General features: G+C 40.2%; 1 protein-coding gene across 3 annotated transcripts in view; it reads right to left on the bottom strand.

Moving 5' to 3' along the window:
- Positions 1-20,968, bottom strand: part of CACNB3 (calcium voltage-gated channel auxiliary subunit beta 3) — a 77,049-nt gene that overhangs the window by 17,653 nt on the left and 38,428 nt on the right. For all 3 annotated transcript variants that reach the window (XM_053455565.1, XM_053455564.1, XM_053455563.1), the window contains exons 2-3: positions 2,979-3,101; positions 2,005-2,127 (exon numbers count right to left, since the gene is read on the bottom strand). In XM_053455565.1, the coding sequence (XP_053311540.1) occupies positions 2,005-2,127; positions 2,979-3,101 (246 nt within the window). The remainder of the gene's footprint in view (positions 1-2,004; positions 2,128-2,978; positions 3,102-20,968) is intronic.

Raw genomic sequence — 20,968 nt, 5'->3', positions numbered from 1 at the left:
TTAGATCTTCTACTTAATACTTTTCTTTCCTTTCAAGTCAGATTATTTAAATCATATTTGAATCTCTTAATATTATCCACATCTTTCATTATCATTTTCTCCAAGACCTCCAAAAGGCCTGACCTTTATGTCATTGGATAGAATGTGGAAGATTTTTGAAAAAAATGTGTCTTTATTATTTGGTTATTATTGTTTTGTTTGATGTTATTAGTCACCTGACTATCTTCATTAGTTGTATGCCTTCCCATAAAGTACCTTTTTAGAGTGGCTTTCCTCAAAAACATATTGATATCTATATATATATGTATTACATTTATTTAGGGTCTGTGTGGGGGCATATTATAAAGCTTTACTAAGAACTTGTTCCTGTAGATCATCCAATATGATGCCTCAGATATTAAAGATACCAGCTAAATCTATTTTTGTCTATCCTTCCTCTTTTTATTACAGATCTCTGCTGTTTTCCCCTAAACTTTGGATTCTTTTGTCCTCTCTTTCTCTTCCCTTTCCCTTTTCTTTCTCTAATATTCTGTAATCCTTCCATCTCCGTGGTCCCCATGGGGACATCTGGGCATTGTAGTCCTGGCCTAAAAACAATGGCAAGAAAGAGCATTCTTCTTCTATATTATAACTATTGGATCCATACTGCTCCCACAGGAGATTTATATCTATCCATCTTTTGTTTCCACTGGTTACTTTTTCTGTCTGTTCTAAATCTTGCCCCTTGGTTAACCTCCACCTTTTCATTCCTAACCCCATTTCTTTGAGATGTTATATTGTCTGAAATCCCCCTATTATACATTCTCTCCACCTAATGCAATATGTTGGCTGTACCAAAAGAAAATGTATGTGTATATATATATATATATATATATATATATATATATATATATATATATATAAGAAACGTTTAACTCATAGTGTTTCAAAACATGATAACAATCTTAAGGGACTAACCTTTATGGCTATTGCCAGATATTAAAACAAATGGAGGGGAGGAAATACCCTAAAAGAATTAATAGAACTAGAAATGAAATTGTTATATGAATTCAAAACAAGAGGTTAAATGCTCCGTTTGAATTATGATTTTTTTTTATAATATATTAGGATTTAAAAACGGAGACGGATCATCAGAGGAACGACACCTGATAAAGCTTCTAAGGAACCAAAACGTTTTTTGGGAGATGATAGTGTACAACAACGGTTTGGGACTTTAAACATCGACAATGATGGAGGACGTTTTGCGCATACCGGTGCTGTTGTTTTATGTAAGATACTTTATACTTTTTATAATATAAAACATATTTTTTTTTACTGATATCTTCTGTTATTCTGCCAGGTGGTGAAAAATATTACCTTTCAAGCATACACTGATCCTTTGGGTGTTTCCTGAGATGGATATATTGAGCAATATTGAGCAATATCTGCTCAAAAAATGTTAGTATGTTGGGTGTGGGTTAGCGCACGATTTCACTTTTTTTTTTTTTTGGTTAAGACATTGGTGATAGTAGTGAGACACCAAAAGATTTGGAGCAGCTTTCCAAAAAACACTAGAGGTGCAGCTTACTGTTTTCTTTTTGTTATTTTAAAAATTTCGAGAGTACCACATTATATTCCAATAGAGATGTTAAAAAACTTAGATTATGAGCCTTGTGAACATGGTTGGGAATTAATTCTTTACAGAACAGCTGCGAGTCCAAACACATAAGAAAACATGAGAATAATGTTAGCCAGACCAATAAGAAATTGTTAATCATTCCAGACTTATGCCATAGCATAGACAACATAGACTTTCTTCAAAGATCACCTCAGAGTCAAGACCCAGGTGAATCTATTGTCCCTAATGCGGTCAGGCTTCACCAATACCTTAGTACTGAATGTCAAAGCAGTTCCACTCTTTCTTTGAAATCCCATCTTAACTGTATAACTAATAATTCATATTTTGACACTGCAAAAGGGATTATATAAAGCATGGAGGTCACAGAGTTCGTCTTTCTCTCTCACCTCTTTGATATGTAGAAAATCTTTGGCTTCAAAGTTAATAGCAGCTCCCTGAACCGGACACTCCTCATCCAATGCTCCGCAGTAACTGACATTAGTCCGCACAGCAAATGCTACCGGCTTGAGCTGTGGGAAAAGTTTTAAAAATTGTTAGTAGAACTTAAAGACAGAAAGAGATTGTTCGACAATTTTATGTGGATACTGGGATTCATCAGTGCATATGAGACTGAGAACGCAGCATAGATCTATACATGCCACTGGCCCACTGGAAGGACAGCTAATGTGAACTACTCTGAAAAGTACAGGACAATACAGAGGTTGAATGGACATTAGAATGATCATATCAATGTTCCAGTGTTAAGATGCATTCATGTTTACTCACAAGTGTATGTTAGAATGGACGATCTAACCAGTAGGTCTGTCACCGCAAGGAAGAAATACAAACCCATTTAAAATTCCCTGAATTCCCATTTACGTTTTATATGATATCAATTATAGTGTGCGCTACTGGGTTTTGGGCTAGGATGTGCCAACTGCCACTATATTGCTGGTCATATAAAATATATTTGAAGTGTCCTTTTGTTATTAGGTTGGCAATAGCTCTATAAATGAATCACATACATACTTTATAAGGTTTACTTGCACGGATTTGGATGTTTTGTTTTAGTGGCATTCTTTGTTTTAATATCCAAAATTATTCCAAAGTGCAGATTATGTCATTTTCAGCTCTGGAGAGTAGTTTAAGTGAATTGTTGTAACCAACAATATTCACAGATATCCATACATTTAGGCATGTTGCCCAGTAAAATTCAGCATTTATTAGAATACATCAAACCAGGTAATATAGAAATCTATACATCTAAACATATATATCACATTATCCAGCAGAGTAACGCTTAGTCTAGTAGTGAATGAATACCCCAACAACAGGATTTAGTAAATAGACTGCAATATGGAAAAACTTCATATTAAGTTACCCTGGCTCTCTCGAGCTGTTCCTGGGCCTGCCTCTCCACCTCGCGGCGGGCAGTCTCCCGATCCTCCTCCAGGGACACGTCTGAGTCTAACGATGGACGGCTCGTGTAGGAATCAGCTGAACCCTGTAAAATAAAGGTTCTGAATTTAGATGCCTACTATTTTACACGTCATATGACATTAGTGGTGCTAGGAGAAAAGTTACAAAACAGAAAAGTGAGAGAACCAAAGAGATGTCTGGAAAAATAAACCTAAATTCCTAAAGTCAGTAGTATGAACCTAGCAAGAAAGCAACAGAAGGAAACTGTACCCTGAGGATTAAAGACCGTTCAAGCAATGATTTACTATTCCTCTTATCATTCCTAGAGGTTCCCATTCTAAGAATTTGTCTTCATGTCCTAGCAGCAGAAATGCAGGGGTCAGTTTAGGCTTTGGATACCCTACACCCCTTACACTACCTGGTTGCGGAGACTTGCCCATAGTATAATTACAGACACTTTATACAGTGTAATGTTTAGTGCTGTGATATTACATTCTATTTACAGCACATTCTATAGCACTACTACAATAGAGTAGAATAAAATTAACAGAACACAAAATTTACAATAATATTAACACACATTACGACTAATACTTCGATGTTGGCACAAAAAAAGAGGGTCTCGCTCCTTTAAGGTTTTCATGTTTTAGTTACATTTGTAACTAATCTCCTCTTCAGTCATTCTTCCTTTGCCTCTTTGTCCAGTTCTTATATTTCTTTTCTTTGACTCTCCCATCCTTCCCATGTCTATCTGTTACTTCACGCTTGTACCCTTCTTGACTGATCAACATCACATACAGTTCCTAAACTGTACCGCATATTATATTCCAAAAAATACAATTTTGTTGCGTCTTTATACTAAAGCAGATTACCCCAATTACACTAAAGTCCAACACCATGTCTATTTGTAGTGATTATATTCAGCTTCTTGCAAACAAATAGGAACATAAACTATTACACTAGGATGCTTCAAATTAATGAATACTTATATGTACTTATCAGATTAAATGGTTAAAATCATTGCAACCAGCCAGCTCATCCATCTCTAGTAATCACAGTTATAAAAGGAGCCAGATTTGACATACATGGCCTTTTTACCATAGCAACCAACAAAATGCTAACAGTTAAGGTTATACATTGGTTTATTACTTTTCAAACTGAAACGTTTTTTTTATATATATCACCTCCAATGTTTTATCTATATATATGGGCAAATGCCTTTAAAATGTGTGCACTGATTGACATGCCCACGATTCCTTTTGGAACAAATAAAAAAAAACATGAAATTTTTTAAAAATCACCAGTACGGCAACAGCATCATAACAGAAAAGTGAAATAATATTTTTTTTTTGTAAGCAATGTAGAAATAAAATAAAATCCATTAACTTTTTTTTTGACACTTCAATGTGGTTTTGTGCCGTGGACAAAAAATATTCAATATGAGAACAAAAAGTTTCCATGGTGGCTTTGTGATTTTTCTGGCACAGATGTATCTATTCTAATGTTTCTATACTCCACGACTGAAATGACAAAGACTAAGGATAACTTATTTTGTTTTATAAACAGCACCTTCCATTTATCATGCTTTCTTAAAAAGATACATTTCCCATTGGTATCTATGAAATTCACTTTTGTCCCATTTTTTCAGGACAGCAGCAGGTGAGTTCGACCTGATCTCATGTGCAGCGGGAGATGTCCCTGCCTCTTCAAAAAATTACAGGTACAAAAGGGGGGTCTCTCAGCACATCTTTTAAGGTCGTACTGGACAGTCCATAGGGGAATTAAGGGGTTAATATATAGGAAAAGTAATATGTTCTAGGGATCATCACATGATGCCACTCACTGCAGTTAACTGTAATGGACTTGTTAACTAGTTGATCAACTGTTCATCTAATAGACAGTAAGCTTGTAAGCGCAGGGCCCTCTTCTACTTCAGCACCAGTAAGTCTTAACCCGGGTTAATACTACAGTCAATTTTATTTGTCATAAATTTTAATGTTATTGTTAAGTTTTCGCCTCTCCTATAATAAAAAGCACTATGGACTACCAGCACAATGCTGGTGTATTGTAATGTAACTATGGGTGGGTGGTTGCATGCTTTTACCAAGCAAAAAGAAAACCATAAAAACATCCATTCAATTCAATTTTGGAATTTTTCAGTGTTGACACCTTTGCAGGAGCTACATAAATGCAGTGAAGAATCTAGGTCGGCATTTACAGCAAGCATTGCCTGCTGACACCGTCCAGCCAATTAAAGTCTCCTGCATCACAGTAAGAGGGGGCATTGTTTCCCCAGAGAACAGGGGGCGAATGTGTGTGGCTTTATACCATAGACGCTAAACAGCTGTGCTTGAGCTTGCTGTATTCATGCATTAACTCTCGCAGTAAGCACCAAATGAATGTGCATGGATACACATAGCCATGAATGTAGAAATGGAGTCATTATAATACATGTGTGAACATACCTATGTTTTATAAATTTGCAGTACTGGAATATTTAGAGCCAAATAGCACAACAGGGTCCCACAGGAAGGAATCAGTTTGATGATGTATTTCTTCACATGATCCGTACTGTCATTTTACCCAAGCAATACATAAATAATGCCCCCAACCTTTTTATGAAACATATAAAGGGAAAATATAAAACAGTATGTATGGATAAGACATAGATCAAATTATATTTCCTGGAAAAGTTTGGCCATTTGTATACAGATATACAAAGAGGAACTGTTTTACACAGCTCCTAAACAGGCCCAGGGGCTAAGTCAACTCACACACGGTAGAGGCCAAAGCATGGCTTCCTAATCACAGGCCCAATGGAAAAAAATCACGCTCTTCTTTGATCCAGGTCTACTTCTAACTCTTAACAATCTCAGAGAGTCACAATTTTAGGACACTGCAGTCAAGCAGTGGGGCCATAAGCCAACTGAGGAGATCCTCTGATCTCCCCTAACTTGGTTCAGGGTGCTGTAAAAATTGCAAAACAGACCTCACATCTCTCTTGTAGCCAGCTTGTGAGGCTATGAAGTTGGGCACTTCAAGGTGGCCCTTTGTGAAAGTTCAGTGGCCTAACCAACTGCCTCCAACCCTTTTGCACCTCTGGCCACACCAGAGTACCTTACCCAACAAAGTTGTCCTGGTGTGGATAGATGTTATAGATGGAATATTTGTGACCACCAATGTAACACATACACATATGCATACACATACAGGAAAAAATATCCTTGCAAATCACCAAATACAAAAAAATCTTGGGTATCTTCCTACAGGCAAATAATTAGATTAAATAAATTATACACATATTGAAAGTTCCTTCAAAAGGTATAAAACCAAACATGGGTTGAATGCTTTAGTTCCATTAAAGGGGTCCTGTAAACACACGTAATCTGCAAAATTCCAAAGCCAATGCAGATTCTGCAAGTACGGTATATACACAGCCAAAAGTAATGCATTGGCATAGCAGAAATATGATGAGCTTGAAATAGGTTCTTCAGCTTCAATCATCTTCCTAAGACGTCAGAAATGCATTTGGCAGATATATAAAAATAATTTTTTTAGAGCAATTTTTACTTTACAGTGTTTCTTTCCAACGCAACTGGCAAATTATACACCCAAGCACTGTGTGTATCTTCTCTAGAAATACATAAAATGCAGAACATACATTCTCTAACAACTGTGTGTTTGTACAAAGGGAAAAGCCAGGGCTATTTAAAATTAATAACTAAATAAATAAATGGAGACTGTACTATTGACAAAATATTGTATTTTTTTATCTTAATGAACCAAAACTGAGTCTTAGCTGGCCGAACCTGGGTTCATCCACTGCATAAAGAAAATCTCCATGTGCAAATTACTAAAGGAGAAGATACTTCAGGCTAGGCGACATCCCCAGATATTTATATATGTCATATAGTTAAATAAGAAATGTAAAGCATGCATTGTAAACTGAACTGCTCTTTGTACATAACGCCATAACTTTACATAAACTTTTACTATGGGCAACATTGAGAAACACTAAGCTTTGTACCTCTTTTGTACCAGCACAAGGCGGCTACCGCTGGATAACTAACATACGTAAAGGAATGCTTGATTATTTTTATCCCTGGGGGTGTCATGCTTCAGTGGGAGTGAATCAATTTCCATTTGGAAAGCTGTATCTGGATATTGGAAACAATGCCTTGTGCTTTCAGTTCATCAAAGTGCTACAAGGTGTAGGTACACAGTACCAGGTCATTAATCTTTGTCTTCTGGAGCCTGCACTCCTCATCAGGGAACATGCAGCCCCTTTCTTCCCTGCTAGACTTAAGTCTTAGGAGGGCTGGATCTTCTAGGGTCCTCCTGAAGAGGTATCCACTGAAGTCTTCAAGGGGGGATGGCGGCTAAAAGATTCAGCCCACCCCTCACCACAAACCAGATGTTTGAGGACCTGGATCCACCATGGCATTTGGCAGTGACCAAAAATCAAGTGTCAAATATCAATTCAAAACCATATGTGCACATAAACATGCTCTATAAAACACGTGGAGCATCTCTCTTTTCCTAAGCACATGGCTTTTAATGAATACAAAAACCAAATTGTGAATTGAAAGGTGCAAAGTGCTGGACAGTGCACTTACGCTCATAGTGAACAGTGCAAAAAAGGTTCCGTACCACTGTGCTTCTGGAACCAATGCTTGTATTGCAGTAACATCATTTGGTTCACTCATCTAAAAAATGAATTGTTACTGACGAGTATAAAATGAATTGTTACTAACATGTCAGTTGTGCTTGTTTGATCATCATCAATGCTTGTTTGATCATCGATGATTTATTGAAGTCATTGCTTTATAGCAAGCCAACTAATGCCCTTTTATTTAATCCACTAATGTGTATTTTTATTACAAATTTAGCACACCAAGTAAATTCAGGGAAAGCAGACTCGAGTGGTAAAGGAACCCCTGGTTTGAATATGGCCACAGTAAGGTATAAGCGGACAGACACAGTATAATGATTTCCCTAGCTGGTGTGCTCACTCTGCTTTCAGAGTTATTTTGACATCTGCTCGTTTATCACTTTAACTTAATGGCTACAAAAGTGTTTTGTCTCTAATTCTCTGCATTGCTGTGATGCTGAAGCAAGCCTGTAATCCTCCAGAGAGCCCACCACCTCAGGAGGAATGGTTGTAAGTAATGGGGGAGGGGCAGATACAATGTAGCTTTTCTTCGAGAAGTATCTTTAGAATACTGTGCGTTAAAGAAATAGCTGTCTGAAAAGCCAAATATATGTTGTTCATATACCTCAATTAAACTGTGTAAGAAAATATGTGTTGGACATATATGGTTTAATTAAAGACAGCTTCTTCTTGCATGAGAGTACACAGGACCATGTGTTATAGCTTGCAATCCAGGGACTCTATTAAAGACCCATAAAAAAGAAGACATCAAAACATTAAGATTGCATACTAAATAATACTGAAATGTAAGCAACTCAACTCCTAGGACACAAATCCATATATCAATCTGTTGTATTCATATACACTATTAGTAAGCGTATCACGTAATCACGGCACGGTGGGTGCTTGTTTCCACATCCTAGCCAATGTGAAAAATATCTAATAGATGTTACACCAAGTCACTGCTGCAGCAGAAGCTCATTACAAGCAATGTAATAGAGCCATTATATATATAAATGTGCTAATACCATTTTAACTTGTCAGTAGCAGCAGTTACAGACTGATGAAAGCTGGAGCATGAGACAGTGACAGCTTAGCAGAAGCCGAGATTCATGCTTACTTATCATATAGAATTGTGCAAGTTAATTATCAGTTTATTGTAGTGCCATTTTTTACCAATTTATTTTAGGGCAAAATAAAATATTGTGTATTATCTTTCTATCTTATTATATATTCTTAATTCATAAATATGGGTGACAACTAGACATATTACTACTGGCCTTGCGCAAAGTGTGACTTTCAGCTGTTTAAAATGTAAAGACAGTTGCCCGTTTACACTACCAGCCAAATCTCTAGTTTGTGGACAAGTTAGTTTTTTTCACATTATCTTTGTATCATATTGATTATTTTTGGTGCAGTGCTGCTGTTGCTGGTGGTCCTGCAGTGCAAAACGAGTGTGGATCTCTTTCTTACGCTTGGGATGGTGCTGCTGTAGGTGCAAGGTGAGTCAAGAAGGTTCCCGAATTAAAAAAAGCCCCTGAATTTTTTCCGAGCCAAGCGGCCGGAAAACAAAATTTGTTGCCCAAAAACAAATGTGGCAAAAAAATACATTTCGTCTGAATCTATTTAGCTTGCTATGCACAAGTGTAGGAAAGAGTCTTTTGATACAACCTATGCAAAATACATATGAAACTAAAGCAGTTAGAAGTATAATAAAGTATGTTTTACACAATTTTAACTTATATATGTTGTGACTTTTAGGGCCACAGAACACTTTCTACACCTATAACCACCAAACATTATGATTTGCCAGAAAAGGGTAACATCCAGGAGTGGATCCAGAGCCTGATCTCCCAGGGGCGCAATTCACACTAATAGACACATTAACACAACCAGACACTCACACTAACATACCCAGACATACTAACTCACATGCACACAGACACTCATACAACCAGACACTCAACATTAACACAAATGCACACAGCCATTGCTTCTTGGCATTTTGGCTAATATCAAGCTAGTACCTGTGACACAGGGAAAGCTTGGTCCTCTGGCCTCAGACCGAGGAGGCTTATTGCCCGTGATGAGTTGTAACGAGCCCCTTGGATTAGGCACCCAGGAAGGTCTCCACGTGTTTATGTGATGTGAAGGAGAGGACACATTCACTTACATGGGAGCCGCTTGCACATTTAAACCACCTGCTTTCTCGTTTGAGCCTCCACCATACCAAGGGCTGCCATTGGGCGTAATGTGCGTGTATAGCTAAGCACGTTAACAAACCATCAAGTCAAGACGCAATGATAAGTGGCTCTGCAAAGTGGTTCACACAGAAACAGAGCAAGGAGAGCCTAAGTGAACTAGCAGACATCATGCAAAAGAACATTCATGTCAAATACAGATTATAAACTAGCAAGACCATTCTCTGTCTGTACCAGTATGTCTTAACATGTGTTAATGTTATTCATTTTAATATTACATTCCAATCCCCCTATAGTAACAGTGCCATGGAATTTGCTACTTCTGTATAAATAAATGTAACATAAAAAGATAATGGTCAAAAATGTAAATGTAAAAAAAATCCTTAAATTATAGAACTTCCACACTAAAATAATCCTCCAGGAAACCTGACACTATCTCACTTGTCCAATTGTGTATTATTCTTAATGACTTAGCACCATTTTATTTTACATTTCTTTCCTAGCAATTTATGACCCAATTAGAGCACAAATGATTTGCTGAATCCACATGTTTATGTGGCTTACGGCTCTTCTTTCTCTCAAAGTTGTAATTTGCAGAATATTTTTACCGCAATGAGGTCAATAAAGTATAAGTATAAACTTAAAAAAATCACAGAGTGTGTTTCTGTTACCATTTCATGGCATACCTGCTATTTTCTGGGGGGGTATTTGACTTCCCCAGTAAACTTTAAATAAGCTATGGCCTAAGTGGAGACAAGAGCACATGTTTCAGACTTCTTCCACTCTACAGAATTGTAAAGAAATCATTGATTTGAAGGAAATTGAACCATATGATGTCACATGTCTATTTATTAGAAGGGGGCTGCACACAGGATCTTTTCCATGTTATTCTTCAGATCCTACAATTACAATGCTGCCATATTATTATCCAATATATCTTGGTGTTTTTGGTCACTGAATGGTTATATTAATACTAAGCCCAAGGCTTATAATTGGAGTGGTATTCAACATATCAAGGTAGGTGAAAGCCAAGCAGTCAAAAACATAAAGGCAAGTATCACAACTCTGTAAGCCCACCTAAACATGACATATATCTTAACAAAGATAGGTGCATTTACTGGGGAAGTAGGACCAAGGAGGATGAGCAACCCTAATGCGTATTGTGTATTTAATCTATCGTGTCAACAAAAAAAACATAATTGACACCACAATTATCAGATATAAGGTTCTTATTTGTGGGGACTGGTTAAGGTGGAGCACCCTTGTTAAATGTTGGTGGCAGAAAAACCTTTTTTGGCTCCTTCCACATGATCCATAAACCTTCACGGAGCCCATTAGGCAGTTTATGTCTAGGGTGTAATTAGGAAGGTCCTGACTGTGGGATGGGAAGAGCATAAACATTGAGTGCTATTTATTATTCATAAGCTCCTGCTGAAAGCTGCTAACATTAGTGCACACCACATCCTCATCTCCCAGCAAGCTCCCGGCCTCCACCGCTGCCACGCACAACCCTCACCTCAAAGAAAAGAGCTGACAGCTAAATGTCTTCTGCGCTTTCATCTCTGTCCTTTCCACTCTTATTAGAAGAGATAATTGCATTAACCATTGATGTTCGGTCATACCACTCAACTGCAAAGTTAGACATTTCAATCTATACCCTTATACAGAAGGCCTTTGTATAAATATTTTAAAGCTGCCGTACACCACATGGCTTTTTTGCACCGAAGCATAGAAGCCAGAACCAAATTCGTGTAGAGACCCACCTTGATTAATTACGCTTTTTTTTGGCCTGGTTGTCACCAATGAAATCCATTTATAATGACGTCAGACAATTAATTCATCCACCCATTGTCAGGCTCCATATGTGTTTATGCTCACTATGACATACCTCCCAACATTTCAAAATCTGAAAGAAGGACACTTTTTTTTTTTTTTTTTTTAATCTCATGGAACTCACCAATACAAGCAACTATACTTTAAAATGTCCCGCTTGCATCACCACCACTTAAAACACGCTTTATTTGTGTCAGCACAGTCATGCATATTAAAAATAACCAACACATTGAATTGAATTCCCATAAGGCTCAGCCAGACATACTACTTCCTTGATGCTGGCTGAGCGTCATGGGAAGTGCAGCAACAGTAAAGCTGCAGATGCTAGCTGTGAACAAAAATTCCTATGATTCTCAGCCAGCCAGGTGTCCAACCATAATGCTGGCTGAGCATCATTGGAAGAGTAGTCCACAGCAGCAGAGATTTTTTTTTATTAAAAAAGGCTAATGTTAGCCTCGCTCCCAGGACCCTTACATACTGCCTTTACACACACCTGCCCATAAACACACATATACACATACACTGCCTTTACACACACATATACACATACACTGCCTTTACACACACACATATACACTGCCCTTAAACACACCTGCCCATAAACACATGTATACACATTCACTGCCTTTACACACACATATACACATACACTGCCCTTACACACACTTATACACGTACATTACCCTTACACACACATATACACATACACTGCCCTTACACACACACACACATATACATGTACACTGCCCTTACAGACACATATACACTGCCCTTACACACACACACATATACAATGCCCTTACACACACATTTACATGTACACTGCCCTTACACACATGTACACTGCCCTTACACATATACATGTACACTGCCCTTACACACACATATATATACATTGCCCTTACACACAGACAGACACACACAGATACATGTACACTGCCCTTACACACACGCACATATACATGTACACTGCCCTTACAGACACATATACACTGCCCTTACACACACACATATACACTGCCCTTACACACACATTTACATGTACACTGCCCTTACACACACACATATACACTGCCCTTACACACATATTTACATGTACACTGCCCTTACACACACACACATATATGTACACTGCACTTACACATATACATGTACACTGCCCTTACACACACATATACATTGCCCTTACACACACACATATACATTGCCCTCACACACACACATATACATGTACACTGCCCTTACACGTATGCATGTATACTGCCCTTACTCATACATATATACACAGCCCTTACACACCAGCTAACAAATAACTATACTGCTCTTACACACACTAGCCCATACACATTCACAAAATTACAAACACATACACTGCCCTTACAACTCTTTCACCCCATCTCTTACCTTTTCCTCCAGCCTCCAGCCTCTATCCTGTATCCTGCATACTGTGGTGGAAGCGCGAGGTCGCTTTACTGCTCCCTCATCACTACGCGCCGGCTATTGCTGCAGAGCACAGGGATGATGTCATATCCCCACGCTCGGCATTATTTGCCGGCGCATAGTGATGAGGGAGCAGTAAAGCGAGGTCTGAAGAGACAGACCTTGGGCTCCATAATGTTGAGCCGACTAGAGGGAGATCGTGATCTCCCAACTAGTCCTGCAGGCTGCATCTGCTGATCCCCCCCCCCACAGCTGCACCTAAGGTGAGTATTGCTCTCGCCCTGCTCCCCGCCCATTTTTTCCTCTAAATGGGGGTGTTTCCCGCTGCGTTGATTAGGCCCCAACCAGCACAAAATGTGAATAAATCACTGGGTTTGGGGAATTTTTTTCACTTTTTTTTATTACCTCTGTAATAAAATTCACCTGCCTGATACAGATGCTGTGCTGCAAATGTACCAATACAACGATGGAAAAAAATTGCACCATAAAAACCATACATAGGGAGCACTGAAGCAGAGGTCTGAAGGAATACACCTCGTGATCTCCCTATCCTGCCCAGCACCCAATTTCTCCATGTCTTGGGACACTGAAGTATCGGGACAGGTGCCAAAATCCCAGGACTGTCCCGGGAAAATCAGGAGAGATAAAAAGAAAGGAGAGAGACAGTGAGACATGGAGGATATAATGAGAAACAAGAGATGAGGATAAAGGAAGGAGATAATAAGAAAATGGAAGAGATATTTTTGTGGGTTGCAAATGTTGCTGACTAGCACAAGTGCTGCTGTACAATACGTGGGATGTATAAACTCACAGAACGTAGTCACTTTTAACTTGCAAATGGCAACCCTGTGCTGGAAACGAGGGACCTATTCACATGAGATAAAGATTTATCACAGTTTTGCATCACATATTTTTTAGTGTTTTTTAAATGTGCGTAGATCATTCTAGATGTTACAATGGGCTACAGAATACCAATATTACTGCCTCTAAGGTGGGCAGGGTGTGTGATAGCAAACATGTGAGACATAACCAGAAATTATAAGGCTCTAGTGTATAGTTTCAAACCCTCAACAAACATGTATCACACATCCCTGCGTCTCACAATGAACACAGAAAGTGATTCAGAGCTGGCCAATTGTTTATCAGCTTCAAACGGGCAATAGGCCTCAGAAACTACAGTTGGACAATTGCAGTTTGTTCACCCCTGGCTTGATATTCCTCCAATGGGTTAATACTCCATTTTCCCCTTCACTACAGGGACCAGAGTCGTCAAACAACACTCACAACGTCTCCACAGAGAACAGAAAAAGAAAGGCTGGCATTATTAGTACTTATTTATTTACAGACTGCAATTGCTTCTTGTGGCCTGCAGAGCAAGCAAAAAATAGTGCATACTAATGCGCAGCAAATTTCATATATTTAGTTTTTTCTAGATTTCCATTCCACGTGCATTTCAGATTTTTTCAGTATCGCTATTCCAGTTAGGTCTTAACATAATGTTATGGTACACAACATTACATTTTGCATAATAATAATAAATAATAAAACAATAACATATTTACAGAGGGAAAGAACTTAACTCTATCAGAACCGATACAAAAACAATGTTGCTATCTTTGCTTTGTCTTTCCTTCTTTCTCATAGTACGAAAGGGAATCCTATCATAAAATAATTTCTAAAACTTACTTTATGTATAGATATACCGTATTTGCTCGATTATAAGACGACCCTGATTATAAGACAACCCCCCCAAAATCTGAATATTAATTTAGGAAAAAAAGAAAAAGCCTGAATATAAGACGACCCTATAGGAAAAAAGTTTTACCAGTAAATGTTAATTCATGTAAACTATGTGAACAATTGTTTGTTAATAAAAGCTATGATTGAGAAAAATATTTTGTTTTTATTTCCTTTTTTTACAACCTGCCCCCCCAGTTATACACATCTGCCCCCAGGCTTGCCACTCTGCCCCAGAAATGCCTTATACCCCCTATATGCCACTGTGCCCCATGATATGCCTTTTAACCCTCTAATTGTCACTGTGCCCCATGATACGCCTTTTAACCCTCTATCTGCCACTGTGCCCCATGATATGCCCTTTGACCCCATATGTGCCACTCTGCCTCCAGAATTGCCTTATACCCCTATATGCCACTCTGGCATTTAGGGGGTTAAAAGGCATATTATGGGGCAGAGTGGCATATAGGGAGGTATAAGGCGTTTCAGGAGGCAGAGTGGCGTATAGAGGGTTAAAATGCATTTCTGGAGGCAGAGTGGCATTAAGGGGGTTAAAAGGCATTTCACAGAGCACTCTGCCTCCAGAAATGCCTCTTCCCCCTCCCTCCTCCAAACTTACCGGTGCTTCTGAGTCCCCGGTTCTGCCCGGACTAAGCACCGGGGACTAAGAAGCACCGGTAAGTTGGGGGGGCATAACACAGGAGGATCCAGGTCCCCTGCATCTGAGTCCCCGGTGCTTAGTCTGAGCTGCAGCGGAAGTTGTCTACGCGCCAGACTAGGCACCGGGGACTCGGATGCACCGGTAAGTTGGGGGGGGCGCATACACAGGAGGATCCAGGTCCCCTGCATCGCTGCGGGGGATATGGCTCTTAGTCTCATAGTCAGACCTATTTGTGGTCTGATTATAAGACGAGGGGTATTTTTCAGAGCATTTGCTCTGGAAAAAACCTCGTCTTATAATCGAGCAAATACGGTAATAAACCATTTTCACCACCAGGAGTTTTTCACTACAGTACTTAATCATAAGGAGTCATAAGTCTCGTCTACTGACGTCGGTGGGCGATCCGCTGATGTTGCGTACGGAGCTAGCCCCACATGCTGAAAACAGATGTACATCAAAATAGAAATTGGTATATATTATTGGCCTCACTGAAGCCTACATGACCGAAACCCAAATATGAAATGTAGTATATAAAGAAAGGCCAATTTGTTTTATGGAGTATAGTTGGAGGCGCATATCTTCCAACAGTCCCAGTTTTCGTGGGACAGTGATGATTTTTGTGGCCTGTCCAGGGTAGCTGTCCCACTCTTCTGCTTTTGTGAGTAGTGGAGCGCATGGGCTGTGATCCTGTGATCTCCCATGTGTGGCTCAGGGAGAAGAAAAATTGATGAGGCAGCCCCTTTACCGCCTCGCCATGCTAGTGTTGCTAAGTGGCACCTCCTGCCCTGCCCATATCCACTCTTTACCCCTTTAGGGCTGATAAACTGATACACTCATACCAGCAACCATATTTAGCTCCTAGAGGGAGGAAAGAAGGAGAGAGGCTTTTGGGTGGCAAAGAGAGACTGGCCCTGCTAGCGAGGGGCACTTGGGAGGTATGATGATAGCTTCAAAAAAAACCTAAGCCCACAGTTTACTCCATCAGACACAATTAGAATTTTAGGCACACTTCCATTCTTATATAGCGATTCGCGTGGTAAGAGTATATATAAATTCCCCTTTAGCACTGTGCTTCTTATCTTTAAAAAAATGTATTTAGAATGTCATTACAGAAATTAGGGAGGCTTTGAAGTGTTGCCTGCCTTCACATCATAACCAGACTATTTAACTGGTGCTCAGCCTTGTAGGAAAATTATCACATAATTACAAGTTATGTCAGTTAAATGGAGCATGGCTTGAATATTTCAGTAATATGTGATAAAAAAAAAGAAAAAGAATAGATACAAAGATTACTTGAAATTCAAAGCGTGTGTATGTTTTTTATTTTTTTTGCTGGGAGCAAGTGGCTCTCTGCCGGTGAACACCTCTAGTCAGGCCCGGACTGGCCATCGGGCACACCGGGCATTTGCCCGGTGGGCCGGGCCACGGCAGGGCCGCACTGACTTAGGGGCTGATGGAGCTGCAGCTCCAGGCCCCTACCCTACCTACGGCCGCATTAACGCAGGGCATAAGGGGCACCTGCCCCTTAAGCCCGCCGCAACTGCGACCGGGTCCGCCACTCTAAGGGGCCGGGAAGTCCCCAGCAAGGCCGGCCTTACGGGTCTGCGGCCGCACAGGGTTTAAATTAAAACATCGGGGTTTTTTTTTTTTTAACTTTATTTAACATCCTCCATGTTAAATAAAGTTTTTTTTAAGTTGAAAAAAAAAACCCCGATGTTTTAATTTAAACCAAGTACGGCCGCAGACCCCTAAGGCCGGCCCTGGTGGGGGCTTCCCGGCCCCTTAGGGCAGGGCCGACCTTTGGGGTGTGCGACCGCACAGGGCGGCGGCGGGCGGTCCGCACCGAGTGCCGCTCGTCAGGGGGTGCCAACTTGCGGCACCCGGCACCCCTCCAGAGACGGACAGTAATGTCCACCGCTGGAGGAGCAGGCTCGCAAGGGAGCGGTATCGGAGGTCTGTTAAAGACCTCCGATACCGCTCCCTTGTGAAACGCGCGGCAACAGCTGCTGTGCGCCGGGGTTTGTTGTCAGATCCCGGCGCACAGCACTGAAGCCGCGCCCACCGCTGTCCGTGCCCTCTGACCCGGAAGAAGACAGAGAAGACAGAAGAACTGAAGAAGAGGAAAAGAAGCTGAAAGAAGAAAGGAAAGGTAGGAAAGCATTAAGTGAGAGTGGATTGGTATATGTGTGTGGATTGGTATATGTGTGTGGATTGGTATATGTGTGTGGATTGGTATATATGTGTGGATTGGTATATGTGTGTGGATTGGTGTATACGTGTGTGGATTGGTGTATATGTGTGTGGATTAGTATATATGTGTGGATTGGTATATATGTGTGGATTGGTATATATGTGTGGATTGGTGTATATGTGTGGATTGGTATATGTGTGTGGATTGGTGTATATATGTGTGGATTGGTGTATATATGTGTGGATTGGTGTATATATGTGTGGATTGGTATATGTGTGTGGATTGGTATATGTGTGTGGATTGGTATATATGTGTGGATTGGTATATGTGTGTGGATTGGTATATGTTGGGATTGGTGTATATGTGTGTGGATTGGTGTATATGTGTGGTTTGGTATATATGTGTGGATTGGTATATATGTGTGGATTGGTATATATGTGTGGATTGGTATATATGTGTGGATAGGTGTATATGTGTGGATAGGTGTATATGTGTGGATTGGTGTATATGTGTGGATTGGTGTATATGTGTGGATTGGTGTATATGTGTGGATTGGTATACGTGTGGATTGGTATATGTGTGGATTGGTATATATGTGTGGATTGGTATACGTGTGGATTGGTAAGTGTGTGAGAGTGATGGGTGTTATGCTGTACCATTTCCAATGTCTTTTTCATGATCTAATTATGCTCTAAAAGTACATCATAACTCCCATCACTCTATACTGTTCCATACAGTGGCAGAGCTGGGAGGCAGAGGCCTTGCACCCCCACCGCAGGACTCCTGAAAGGTAAGTGAACTTCAAAGAGGGAGAGGGTAGATAGTTAGGAGGGGGTAGTTGCGGCAGGCTTAAGGGGCTCTGCGTTAATGCGGCCATATAGTACCAGTCAGTCCGGTCCTGAGTGGGCCTATTTTAAGGTGGGGGCCTGGAGCTGCAGCTCCATCAGCCCCTAAGTCAATCCTGCCCTGCCACAGGCGCGGTCGCAGTTGCTGCTTGCTTCGGCAACAAGGTAAGTAGGGTGAGGGAGGGGGGTGCAGTGAGAAGGGGCAGAGGGGGGTTAGATAGTGAGAAAGGGGGAGGGGATAGATAGAGGCGGTACATATTGAGAAGTGGGGAAGGGGGTTACATAGTGAAAAGGGGCAGATAAGATGAAGAGAGGGGGTACTGTGAATGCGTATGAGAATGAATGAATAAATGTGTGGATGAATTGTGTGAATGCGTATGACAATTAATGAACTCATGTGTGGATGAATTGCTTGAATGATTTGTGAGACTGCATTAATGAACGTGTTAATGATTTGTGTGAATGATTAAATGCAAAGGTGGTACATGAAGGGTGGGCTTTAACAATAAATAAATAAATAAATATGGGCTGCTCAGGCTTAAATGCCCGGGCCTATTTTTTGTCCCAGTCCGGGCCTGCCTCTAGTTATTCTAATTGTGTTTGACAAAATGATAAAACTGCGTGCCTCTTTACCTAACTGCCACTATGTAAGGGGTGGTGTTTAAGAGACACACAGGTTTTTCATATAAAGGAAAAAGAATATTTTAAAAAAATGAACCTGGCACCCAGAAATACAGAAAAAATACATAAAAGTGGAAAAAAGAAAAATATATATTTAATTATCTTTAATAGCCTAATATTCCATATCTCCCATCAGCATCAATGCAACCAAAGTGCTATTATTTAGCCAAAATTACATTATTGAGCTTTTTTCCATGTTGATTCTCCTTTAAATTAAGTTAGCAAGTGTTAGAGTGTTCCCTAGAGGAATAAACGTACCAGTGTGAAGATAACTAGCTCCACTGAATCCCTCTGGAACAACTGCATTTCTATGACAGAGCAGAATTGTTCCTACAATGTGGGCTATAGGCTAATTTATCTACCATATCTTCATACATGGGAAATTCCCAGGGTAAATGACCCAGACCTTACCCTGGAAGGGTTAGTGGTGTACAGGGATGGGGCTAGCCATATGTAGGGCGGGGAGAAGGAGGGGAAGTGGGTGGGGAGTAGGCTGGGGCTGAATGGTCAAATGTTGCTGTTCTGCCCAGAAAAAGACGAAGTTGACCTGGAGACCAAGAAAGCAGATATTTATCTGGTAAGTTCCCTGGTATGCACATATATGGTGGATTTACATGAGCAGTGACCTATGAACTCTTCTACCTGAGACAGGGGCGTAAATAGAAACCAAAGGGCCCTGGTGCAAAAATTGCCCCGGGGCCTCCCAACTTCAACAGCTGGTCTGTGCCATCATTGCTCTCAAATAACTTGTCTGTGCCCTCTTTGCCCCCCTTCCAACATACACTCTGACACACATACATAAACACACTGAAACATACACAAATTACACACACTCCATCTCACACTCCCTCTCACCCCACTTACAGAATCATTCTAACACACACTCCATCTCACCCCACTTACACATCCATGCTTACACACACAATTACACAGTCATGCTCACATACATATATACAAACACATATACATACATCCCACCTCCTGCCCGTCCTACTTACCTCTCACCGCTCCTACAGCTTTCTGTCTGGCTGCTTTCACCGCAGGGTCACATCATTTAACGTGACCTCAAAACGCTCCTGTCTCCCCTTGCCGTGTGGTCCTGGTCAGAAGGGCCCTTTCTAAACTATTTTGAACTGGTACAAGGAGACAGGAATAAGGGGTCGCCAACGACTTGAGAATATAGGTTGTGTTGGTTTTAGACCATATGAAACAAGGTACAAGATTTCTGTGTATCTTCCCCCCTCCTCTTGTGTGTATTTGTAATGCACTAGTTAGCAAAGAACCATGCGGAAAAAACACCATTATGCATCTGTTCTCCTGCACCATGCACAAAATACTTACAGTGTCTGTTGCCATGATATGCATTAACAGTATATAACTATTTGGTATCATCATTCAACAAAGTGGGATACCTGCTAAAGATATTATAATTGTAAAATCATGACAGAATAAAAAGGACGAGGCCCGTGAGGCCAGTGTAAGCATTATTGCAAGGTAAAGATGCAGTGATTTAGCACCATAGTTCACAATTTTTGAAATGGCCAAAGAAAATCATTATGGGTAGGTGGTGCTGCCTATGGCGTAACCTCTGGATGGTGGAGTATTTACAGATTACCACATGACACAGATTTTTATTTAACTACAGAGTAAACACTGCAGAAACCCCCCCCCTCTCAATATTTAAAAATTATACCGCAAAAGATACTTTCAAG

Source organism: Spea bombifrons, chromosome 2, assembly GCF_027358695.1.
Source record: "Spea bombifrons isolate aSpeBom1 chromosome 2, aSpeBom1.2.pri, whole genome shotgun sequence".
Classification (NCBI taxonomy): domain Eukaryota; kingdom Metazoa; phylum Chordata; class Amphibia; order Anura; family Pelobatidae; genus Spea; species Spea bombifrons.
This window is presented reverse-complemented; position numbering and strand designations above follow the sequence as displayed.